Genomic DNA, 12074 nt, shown 5'->3' with positions numbered 1-12074 from the left:
GGACCTAATTATGAACATTCTTAAAGAGAACTGGAGAGACCTCTAAAGAATCTTGAAGAGACAAAGTGATAGCAGGGTTCACTTTTATGATAGGGTTTTGCATTTTATACTGTATTTCAAAAAAAAAAAAAATCAAAAACTATTATATAAAAAGAAAAAGTATTGGCCTACAAATTAAAGTGCGAGCCATGTGTACCATTCGCCATTAGCAAAAGGTGCCATAAGCACCATGGCGAGAGCCTTAGTCTTTGCGCCATATTTCCAAGGCAAATGGCGATTTCCTTGTGTTATTTATACCGTGGGACTTATATGGCGTAGTTTTCAAATTCATTCGGATAGGTCGTTTCTAAAAAAAGGAGCTCGAGAAGGCGAAGTATCGAGGCATGTGCCTGATTAGTGTGAGGCATAAGCCTCTTCAACTAACAAAGAGACTATAGCATTGGTGCATTTTTTAAAACACAAGTGAGTCTGTTCTTGTTACCCTAGAGGCCTAGACCAGTTGATTGTATTCAGTCAAGCTACATACTTTCATGTTAATCCAAAACTACCATATTAACTTAACAGGTGGACTTAGTGACCTCAATGGAGAGTCTTGCATCTCTAACAGGTGTTCAACTGGTTTCCTTACCTATTTTCACATCTTTCCGTCCCTTTAGTTTCAGCTAGAATGGTCATTAGAGATTGTCAACCATTGATTAGAATCACCAACAGAATAATCTCTGGAAAGAAAGATACCTTGGCCCATGCTGGGAGGCTACAGCTAATTCTCTCTGTTCTATCCTCCTTACATTTTTATCCTTCCTACAAGTAGCTTGGACAATGTTTTTAGACTCTCTGTAAGATTCGTGTGGGGTGGACCTGATATGCAGAACAAAATGAATCAAGCCAGTCTTGATGCTATATGTAAGTCTAAGCAAGCTGCAGGACTGGGAACTGTTGACATGCATAAGTGGAAAAATGCAGCTTATTGTGGGTTAGTATTTAAGATTGCAGCAAACGAGAACAGCTTGTGGGTAAGATGGTCTTGGAAACATTAATGTCCTAAAGCACACAAAGTCTGCTCTTACGTTCATCAAATACAGGATAGCAAATGCCAGTGATACTTATTTATAGCATAAAAACTGATGCTTCAATGTTCCTTTATTATCTAACCAGCTGTTTTGCACTTTTGCAAGCTTGGAGCACATGATTTCCCCTAATACTAAAGTGAGTGCACTCATGACCAGTGGAGCTTGGAGCACATGATTTCCCCCTAATACTAAAGTGAGTGCACTCATGACCAGTGGAGCTTGGAACCTGCATGTGGACCTGATGCGATCCCAAGAACTCAAGACCAATCAGAAACACGAATATTGAAGACTATGTCAATGCAGATTGAGTTGTATAGATTTGTTCTCAGTTTATGAAGCTCTGAAGAAAACAAACACAATGAGATGGAGGGTTGTCTGGGGTAAAATGACAATTCCTAAACATGTTTTCTCTTGTTGGCAGATATTTTTAGGCCGACTTCCTGCCCAAGATTGACTGGTTCTAAAGAAAGTATCGAATTGATAAAAAGCTTGTCTATGCAACAACCACAGGGGAATTCTAGGAACATGTTCTTGGATGTCCTTATTAATTATATGGAAGTCTGGCGTGGTGTGAAGTATACTATCGTCATTACCACCAACTCTAGCAGTGGTAATCGACAGTGGTTAAGTATAGTCAGGTTATGCAAGAGGAATAACCAGTTCGTAATCTACTTATATTGATTGAGAGAAATAACAAAAGATTTTGACACAAGGAATAACAAGCAAAGAATGGGAAGAATGAAATCTTGAAAGATGCCAAACTACGTCTCCAGGTTCTACAACAAAACCCACCAGACTCTGTTGAAGTGTAATGCTTTGTACAAAGACTGGGACTTAAGCTTTCTGAGTTCGACTCAAGAAGTCATATATGCTTAACCTAAATAAATAAATAAAGAAGAAATAAAACAAAAAAATTTAAATAGAGAAGAAACATAAAAATTCTCTAAACTGAGGAAGTATAAAGTTGCATCCAATAGATATTGGTGCTTATAAGTGTTTATATGAAAACCTCACTCAGAAAAACTTCTGACATCTTTAAAGCCCTATCACTCTGTTTCAGTATTAAGCAGTCTTGAATGTACCCAAACTGGACTAACACTACCGTATAGATGGCAACAAAAGCAAAACCTACTGTACCTAGCTTCTTTTTTTTTGCCCCTGCAAGTGCTTACTTTCATCTTCGATGTGACAAATGTAAGTAAAGAAAAAAAGTTTAATAAAAGAATCTCATTATATTTGTAATATACAACAATAGCATTTGTGTGTGACATGACGAGGAATAGAGTATTACCGGAAAAAGAAAATAACACTAGATTATTTCATTGGAAATGAAAAGAGCTAGTACCATTTATGGCGCACTCATCTTTGGCAATACACTTGGGTTTTTTTTTGGTGCAGATCCCCCACCAAGGAATTCACAGAACGGGAGTATCTTCAAAACTTGAAACTTCCAAATCTGACTTCTCGGGCAAATTCTTGCACATCAAATGCTTCCGCCACTGCAATGTCAACAGAATCAAGATGTTGTCTGTATTGATGATAGTATAACCTGCTTTAGTATACATGTGGAATGGGGCTGCATCAATCATCCTGCAGTGCAAGTACATTTTTGTTGATGTACTCATTTGAGATACTAACTCCTCACAGGCTTTGAGAAGATGCCACCCAATACCCCTTCTGAAAATATCCAAACAGGAACTGGGTCACATATAGATGATATAACATAAAACGTAGGAGCTTTTGAAGTCAGGACTACACTCCTCTACCAGCTATTAGCATCAGTCTTCATTATCTCAATAAACTCAAATAAGGTAGGAGGTCAATTTGTTATATGTGCTTGACTTTGAAACCACATTCCAAAACAAAAAAACTAAACGAATTATATCCTGGGTCACATATAGATGATCCAATTTAAAACATGAGGAGCTTCTGAAGTCAGGACTACACTCCTGTACCAGCTACTAGCATCAGTCTACATAATCGCAATAAAGTCAAATAACGGAGGAGGTCAATTTGTTATATGTGCATGACTTTGAAACCAAATTCCAAATTTGTGTTACATTATTGAGTTTGGCTCTGGTGTTTTCAGAAGATTGGAAAAGGCGATGCAGTTAAAGCTCTTGTGGCATCTCCTCATCAATATAGGTGTTGTAGTTGGGTGTACTTTCTTTAATTCTCAAGGACCCTTGATGTTTTTCAGTGCTTTTGCTTAATGAAATCCTTTCCCACAAGACTCCACAGTATCTACATTTGTTCCTATTTATATTCAACTAGTTATTACGTTTAGCGGAAGAAACTGAAAATTAAATGATCTGTATTATACTATATAAGAAAGTGAGTGATTCCCTTCCTGAGTGATTCACCATAGTAGGTGGCATGAAGAACATCTTAATTGATGGATGGTTCTCCCAGTGATGTGTAGTGGGAGAGCAAGCAAATGAAAATGAAGTTGAGACAAACCTATGACTAAATAATCATATACAATGACAAAAGAATGATGTAACTTATTCCCTTAAGAACCAGGAATCAAAGCCACAGCAATGCCTAAATCATAAGATCAAAACAGGGGAAGTTGGCAAACTCCCTCCGACATTACTCAACTTCAGCAATCATATATCAACGGGTTGAACAGGGAGCATTCCAGACAATGGTCCACTAATTCCTGAAGTTGTGTCAAGGAAAATCTAGCAAATAATTTCACAAAATATCTGATCAAAGGCAAGATAAACTATGACCTACTAAAAACATGTAAATATAAGAAAAGCTGCTCTATATATGTCATCAGCGCAAGGTTGTTGAGCCACAGAAATGGCCAACTTACCTAACAAACTACTGGCTCATCAGGGTCATTGTTATATAAAATACGGTTACAGGAAACTATTTCTCAACCTCAAATTACAGTGAATTGGGCTTGGTTAAGAAATAAGCAATTGTAGCTCCAATCAGCACATTCATGATTTTTCAAGTCTCAGCCATTCACAAGAACTCAAGTTCAAAATACACCTTTTAGTTGGACTTCAATGGAGTAATAGGATTCATTCAACTGACACAAAAATTTCAATGACGCTATCTTTTAGCGAGAAATAACATCCTTTTGGCAACTCCAATAACAAATGAAAGACCCATTTATTCTACAATTAAGCATATCAAAATCACCCAAAGAGTTTCCTATTAACCCACTCCTAGTAGATTATCTCAAAAAACAGACTCAAACAACTAATACTACAAGAAAAACTGTGAAATTAGACATAACTACATAAGCCAATTAACATGAAAATGCAATGTACCTTCTAAGAGATTTCTTTACAGTCATGTTACACAAATAAGGCGAATCCTTAGGTGGCGTAGGCGATGGAGGGGTAGCATTTGCGCCTCTTTTATCAAACGAAACCTCCACAGTACCCGCTAATTCCTCCTCCCCTTCATCCCCTTGTCTATAATACCCAACAAGTGTAGCAGTATGTGGCATGGAACCTCTTCTTTCAATCATATACTGCTTAACCAAAAACGCCAAAAGATTAACATAATTATTCAAAGGCAATAACATAGACTCCGCAAACGACTCCGACAGCAAACCAACTGTCATATCCATTTCTTCTCCCCTCATAACACGAATGGACAAACACCCTTTCTCAAATTCATGAAAATATCGAAACTTTTCGAGTTCTCGAAGCTTTTGTAGCTCTTCAGTAGTTAGAAAACGACCTGTTGTTAATGGTTGAGTGACATAAGAAGATTCTGAAGATGAAGAGAAAGGAGGATTGAGGTTATAACGGCTATATTTTTGAAAAGGGTGTGATGGTTTTGGAGTGAAGGAGAGTGCATGGTGTGGTTTGAAGTAATGAGTATTGAGGACAAGTAATTTTTCTTGCTGTTGTTGTTTTTGAAGGTTTAAGGAGAAGGGGAAAGAGATAGTTGCAGCCATGAAGAGAGAAAGGAGGTGGTCACTATATATTTTTTTTTTTTATTATTACTAGTTTCTCATTGGTTCAAATGATTGCATTTCCCAGTGTTAGATTTTCTAGCCACTTTTCATTTCCACCAGAATTTATCAGGCTGAAATTTTTTCAATACGCGAGATATGTCGAAAATTTGACGATATTATGGTCTGTGGGAGGAAGAGGGCCAGAGGGGCTTCGGTCGCGTAATCACGTATAACGTCGGTATTGTAACATAGCTCCAGAGTCCAAGATAGTGAGTTCCTTCGTAGTAAGACTGGGTGCAATGGCTCCACATTCATATCGGTGAGTTTCGATGGTTTTCTCCTCCTATCCATATCTAACAGAGAAAGAGTATTATTGAGGAATAGAGTGCATTCCAAGTAAAAACCCAAATGACACCACTTGAAGTGGCGTAAAAGGTAAACTACAATTTCATACGGCGCCATCAATAAATTACTACACTACTCCTACTACTTCTATTTTATTACGGATGTATCTTTTTATTCAATTTAATTTAATTTTGACGTGTTTTTGCGTAATTAAACACAAACTTTTCCAAATTAATTGACAATCATAAAATAAAATAAGTTGCGTAACATAAAAAAAACATTCAATTATTACAACACACATAAATTAAAATGGCATGAAATAAACACAACATTTCCAAAAGATATACAATTTCAATCGGAATCTTCGTCGCATTGGGTGAAGTCTAGGTTCCTTGATACACCAGACATACGTGCTTGCATGTACAGGTTAATTTGATGTTTCATCCCCTTATAATACATTTTCTCCTCTGGTGTCATATCTGAAGTATTTGTGCTCATGATTTTTAACTCCTACTCTAATCTCGCGAGGGTTGGCTCATTCTCTTTATTTTTACCACGTGAAGAATTTTTTTCACTAAATTTGTAAACTTCATTGGCTTTTTTTCCCGCGGTCACGTGAGTCTTCAATAGCCTCCATCACTCGTCGAGAATATTCTTCAATATTCTTTAGACTAGATGCATTTTGTGATTCAGCTATTTTCACTTGTTTTGCTTTGTCTTGCCCACGTACCCTTGTCGACAAAGGATTTCCTGGCATATCGGAATCAGGTGTTGCCCCAGTCTCGACACCAATGTTTACCGATGCGGGTGATGCGAAATTCATATTGTTAATGGAGATGCCAAGTGTCGGTGGGACTTCATGTGGGGCCCATTTCTGGTTGTCTTTCAATAGTTCCCATGCATGATCCATGGTGAAATTCTTGTGACCCGTTGACCTTTCGACATACATATGTTTTGCTTGTGCCATCTGTTAAAAAAAATTATACAAACTGTAAACAAAATGAAATACAAATTAAATTTAATAATACTAGTGAATTTACAATCAATACTTACAATATGTGCATCATTTGCTCCAGAAATGTTAAAAGATTCAGCTTGATGGACACAACCACGAAACAAAGTTATATCTTTGTTGATAATTCCCCAACGACCTTCCAAGTTTTTTTGGTTTGATAAATATAACAGAACTTCAATCTCTCTGTCTCGTAGTGATTCGCAATATTATCTCATAGAATGTTGTAAGACTGGTTGATCCCGGTAATTGGATCAATTGAGAATTGTAATCATGCTTCAATCAAAATTGTGTCTTCCATTGGGTTAAACGACAATTTCCTAGAAGACATTGCTATAAAACAAAATTAATACTAAATGAGGAAAAAAAAAACTGAGAGAATGAGATTTTGTTTTTGTTGATTCAAAAGAGAATGAGAAATATGTGTGAATTGTATGATGAGAATGGATATGTATTTATAACTAAAAAAAATATAATAGTCATTATTAGATATATTATTAGATATGTTATCGATACCGGATTCCACAAAGTCATTTCAATATTTTGGCAATGGTCAAGTCAGGAAATAATGTGGCGCTTGCTCCAATCTCCAATCTCCATGGTCAATTATTATCAATTATTATCCAATCTCTAATATTCATTATTAAAGTTCAAACTGTAACTTTCCATTATTAAAATTGTTACAATAAAATTGGTACAGTAAATTTCCTTAGGTAAATTTGAAACGGTAACTTTCTAATGATAAATTTCAAATATACTAATTTATGAAAAATTATAACTGTTACAATCTAATGGTAAAACTGTTACAGTAAAATTGGTAAAATTATTTTCCAACTGTAAATTTTTAATAGAACTTTATAATAGTAAATTTGTAACAGTAACTTTCTAATGGTAAAAAAATGTCATATCCACAACATAATAATATAAACTATCTTATCCTCAAAAAATCTCATGATTTGTGAAAATCTCATCCTCAAAAAATTTGGACCTCAATTTTAGATTTCATTGGTCTATATAAACAAACCTAAGCATATACCATTCCAATGTACCTTCTTACTTCATTCATTATTTTCTCTTTCTTGTATAACCTTAAGAAAAATGGCCTCTAGAGCTGGTCCTTCTCATCATCATTCTTCTAGCTCTTCTGATAATGAAGACAATGATGCTATTAATCGAAGAAATCGTTTTCTTCAATTCTACCAACAAGATCAAGATTTTTTGGCTATCGCGGTTAATGGCATCCAAGAAAATCTTGCTGCAACGGTTGTTATCTATAATAATGTCATTTAACCAGAAAGGCCCCATCTAGGGTCTATTGCAGGACGCAAGTATCGTAACCGTAATATAGCCGTGGACAATATAATGCTCGTCTAAAGGCTGATTACTTTGATCCGAATCCCACACATGATGAAGGCATTTTCAACAGTCGCAACTAACCAAATGAGTAGTTAGCTATTCTTGAGGATTAGGAGTCGCCTAAAGCAACATAGTGACGTTTGGAAGAAAAAATATGACGCAGATGGTAAAGTTGGATTGTCGTCTCAGGGAAAAATGTTGTGTGCGTTGCAAACGGTAGCTTATGGAACCCCAGCTGATTTTCTGGATTAGTATTTCCGTATTGCTAAATCAATCATACTCTCATATGTAAAATTGTTCTGCCAACATATAGTGGAAGCATTTGGTACCTGATCTCTATACTTTGTGGCAATAAGATTGATTCTCGTTTCCGTTTGGTGTAGATTCAAGTCCTTACTCACGTCTTCGTGTGTCTAATTCGAGAAAGGATTTGAACCAACCTAAATACTAGGACAGCGTATAACTTTATTGTGCTCTAAGTAGGGAACTAGTAAGTAAGATTCAATTTTAGATTACTAACTAGGTTTAGTTATGTCATGTAAATCCTAACGAACGTTTAAACAAGCGGAATACAAAAGACAGTAAAATCTAAGATGTTTCCTAAGATATTCAAAGAGAAAGAAGGGTGGAGAATCATGCTGCTCATGCAAGGTCATATTATCTTATCTTAGTATCGGATTACCACCATCTCTAATAAGCTGTTTTTGGTTCATTATCAAACCCGAACTGGCTTGAGCGTCGATCCCTAGCGAAATGGACTCATCTCTAAGTCCATTTCCCTAGCTTAAGAAGTGGAACTGGGGTTTCATCTCTGAAATCCCATCTCAACTTCTGGACTCATAAAACTAAATCCTGTCAAATCTAGAAACAAGAAGCTAAATAAGACCAAAGACCCGGTAGCCAGCATAGAAAGGAGGGAGACGCCGAAGTCTTCCTCCACTTCCAGGCCTCAAGTTTGGCCGGACACTACCATTTTGGGATAGTGTGTTAGATAGATGTGTCCTTAAGTCTAGGCAATGAATCCTACTACTAAGCAATCTATACGAATCCTCACATGAGCATCATTAACCCTCCACCATGTAGGGTTTTAACTCATGATCCTAGGATTTTATTAAAACTACAAGAAGGATAAGTAAAAATGAGAGAAAAGAGAGAAACAAGAAGCTAACAACCTGTTTTTAACTAAGGGGGAAGAGTTTATTCAAAAACTAGCAAGTGTTTCCACCATTAACATATTACAAGTTTTTTTTCTTAAACCAAAAACTAAAAAACTAAAAATTAAAGACTAAGTATTAAAATGGAACAAGAGTCAAGGGAGTTAATGTAGTGCATCCCCCCTTGTTTTTTTTTTCTTCTCCATTTTAGAGAAATCTCATTTCCTCCCACGTGAAACAAAATATCACATTTACTTCCTTCTTACCCACACAATCCAAAAACTTGACACCTTGCTTCCTTTTGATTATTAGCACCTAATCTCATTAATTACATGCAAGGTGTCACTTTGGCACCAATTATTTGCACTTTTGTCTTGACTTGCATGATGACTCATCAAATCTTGCGGGCCCACAAAGTGGGTCCATGTGCTGTATCTAGTGGCGGTCCGGTCTTTTGGTAATTTTGCAACTTCCTGCCAATGCGTAGAGTTCACCGCACTGATCGTCTGAGCAGCTCACTTGTCGCATTCGGAGTCCTGGTTCAAGAGATATGACCTTCAACAGTTGGATGCTTCTGTGCACGTAATCCCGTTTCTGACTAGATTCTGTATTGTTTGAGTCTTTGGGCTTTAGTCCGGATTTGTTGGGCTTCACATGGGCTTTATCGGAAGGCTTATGTATACTCCCTATTATGTGCTTAAATGCTGGCTTTACCATAATTTTTTCATTAGTTGCTCCAACCTGCAAAACACACGAAGATGCGATTATTTCATGATTATTAAGCACACAATTGACCGAAATGTTACGTCTCTATGGGGTTTTATAATATAGTTTTGGGTGCTTATCACACCACTCCCAAACAGGATTTTGTTTGTCCTCAAACAAAGAAGAGACATTAAAACAGATAAGTGGCCAAAACTGTACATTCTAAACTAAGTCTCGTTTCGCAGAGTGCGGTTGCATTGACCGTATGCAACAAGGTCTTAAACCACTAGGAATTCCCTAGTGGACGAGTTATAGCTTCGTGAGAGTTTTCCAGAGAAGATACTCACAAACTTCATTTATACTATAACGACTCAATAACAAAAGCTTGTTTCCTAAATTAATCTCAGATATCTATACATCTCCTTAGCGGGGAACGAGGATTAATTCTTTTGAAACTCAAGTTAATATGCATACAATAATTAAAACATCTACATATGAACATGCATACAGTAATCTTTACATTGAAATGCACTAGCAGGGCCGTTTCTAGATCCTTTGGAGAGTGTACCTAAATGGGTTCTCACAGGTATGTGTCGAAACACAAATTCACTCAAAATTTTATCCACTCAGGTTTTGTTAACTCCAGTGTGCAGTGGGCACATATTTCCTCACATACTCGATAACCGTTAAAGGAGCCGAGGTTGATCAATCACATCTATTACTTATTATCACATCATCCTACTCCTAATTGAGCTAGAGGTCTTTATTAGGTATTATGGGGCTTAGGTGGTAGTGTAGAAGAAAATGAAAATAGATAATAAAAAATGATAAATATGAGAGAATAGGGTCTTCAAGATATTTACACTCGAGAAATCCTTGTTTTCTTTTTCTGCTTCTACCTGAGTTTTCCTACCTTGCTCTTAAGCCCTTGTACTTATTTCCATTTTTATTTTTATTTTATTTTTATTATTTTTTTTTCAAGGCTTAAGAAACATTATTTTATTTATTTATTTATTTTTCTGAAGCAAGTAACTAACTTTTTTTTGGAACAAGTCTTTCTCTTATTTTTCTACATTTTATCCTATTTCTCATACTCATCACTTAGGTAAGTTCTTTTATTTGGGGTTAATAGATGGGTAAGGAACTTTTGGTGAAAGTGAAAGGGTTGATGAAACGTTCAGTGGAGTGACTAGCGGTAAAATTTGTAACAGGTAAGAATTTTTAGCTATGTAGATCCAAAGAAGGCCTAAATTCTCGCCTAGGGTTCGAATCATGATCAAGTAAGTAGACGTGTGATTTTCTCTATTCATAAAAACTACTCCTCTGTGCCATTTCTCACAAATCACTCATATCAAGGCTTTTGGTTAGATTCTCATAGGATTGATAGTTTAAGTAGATTAACCGTGGGTTCCAGAAACTTACTGCTATGTATAATCAATGATACTCAGTGCATGAATACTCATGAAAAGATGTAAAAACTATTACGTACGTATTATCTTAAGTTTCTTAAAAACGAATCCTAATTCGAATGCTAACATGAGACTTCTAGACAATTTTCATCATTGAAAAGGAAACAAGACTTTGTCACTAACTACCTTTACTAACAAGAAAATAGAAACTATATACAACTTACATGTTGCCTAATTTTTGCCACAGGATTACATCACTCCCAAACAGAGTGATACTTAGTCTTCGAAATAAAAATAGATAAAGAAAGGAATTACCTGAGTCTATGAGCAAAATTAGGGCTGTATTGCTTGAACAGAAAGTTGTGGTAACATAATATATTACACAGAAATAAACAACGAAAAACAATAGCACACTATATACAACTATATACAGTTAGATACATGTACAATTCCCTACTCAAGTTTACCATCCGGGATATGGTGATGGTCTGGCGTTTTCTTTAGTGAAATGCATTTCCTTAGCATCATGCCAAAATATAATGTATTCCCAAATGGTGGCCCATTCTTGTTCACCGGATTCGTTCAAATGTTTCAACATTTTATCATTGTTTGGATAACAATGAACATGCCTCAAGTATCGTGCAGGACGTTTCCATTGCCTAAATCTTAATGAACGAATTATCTTGTTTGCTGGGAACATAGAATCTACCTTGACCCAGTCATGAAAAGTAGCTGAAAACTGTAAAGTAGCCACGTTGCGAATAGCAACGTGAGAGTCCAATCGGAAAGAAATCAAGTATGTCGCCCACGCTTAATGGATAAAGATGGTTCTGAAGAAAAAAAATCCAATAAAGTTTGATTAGATGGATGACAGAGTATGGAAGAAGATAGACTCTTCCTATAATCAAATTTAAAATACATGTTACAATTTGATTATTAGATACAACAACGTGAATTCTGATAATTCTAGTAGGTCTAGTTTATAAAAGAGGATAGAAAGATAACAACAATATTAATTAAAGGAGCACACGACGAAACACTTAATAATAATAATTTTATTTTATTTATTTTGGGGAAAACTTAACGCCCTTTTTTTTT

General features: G+C 35.9%; 1 protein-coding gene across 1 annotated transcript; it reads right to left on the bottom strand.

Annotated features, from left to right (window-relative positions):
- Positions 1-2269: 2269 nt before the first annotated feature.
- LOC147498051 (Acyl-CoA N-acyltransferases (NAT) superfamily protein) lies at positions 2270-5089 on the bottom strand. The gene is made up of 2 exons (XM_086560246.1): positions 4358-5089; positions 2270-2747 (listed from the first exon to the last, which is right to left on the bottom strand). The coding sequence occupies exons 1-2, from the start codon at positions 4993-4995 to the stop codon at positions 2486-2488; spliced, it is 900 nt and encodes a 299-aa protein (XP_086416372.1). The 5' UTR covers positions 4996-5089; the 3' UTR covers positions 2270-2485.
- Between the last annotated feature and the right edge of the window lie 6985 nt (positions 5090-12074).

Source organism: Coptis chinensis, chromosome 5 (assembly GCF_015680905.1).
Source record: "Coptis chinensis isolate HL-2020 chromosome 5, ASM1568090v1, whole genome shotgun sequence".
Taxonomy (NCBI): Eukaryota; Viridiplantae; Streptophyta; class Magnoliopsida; order Ranunculales; family Ranunculaceae; genus Coptis; species Coptis chinensis.
This window is presented reverse-complemented; position numbering and strand designations above follow the sequence as displayed.

Bases quoted from the DNA above. Each gene is read 5' to 3' on its own strand.
- LOC147498051 (XM_086560246.1), bottom strand. From the start codon at position 4,995: ATGGCTGCAACTATCTCTTTCCCCTTCTCCTTAAACCTTCAAAAACAA. The intron at 2,748-4,357 runs GTACATTGCATT...GGATATTTTCAG, and splicing joins GTAAAGAAATCTCTTAGAAG to AAGGGGTATTGGGTGGCATC.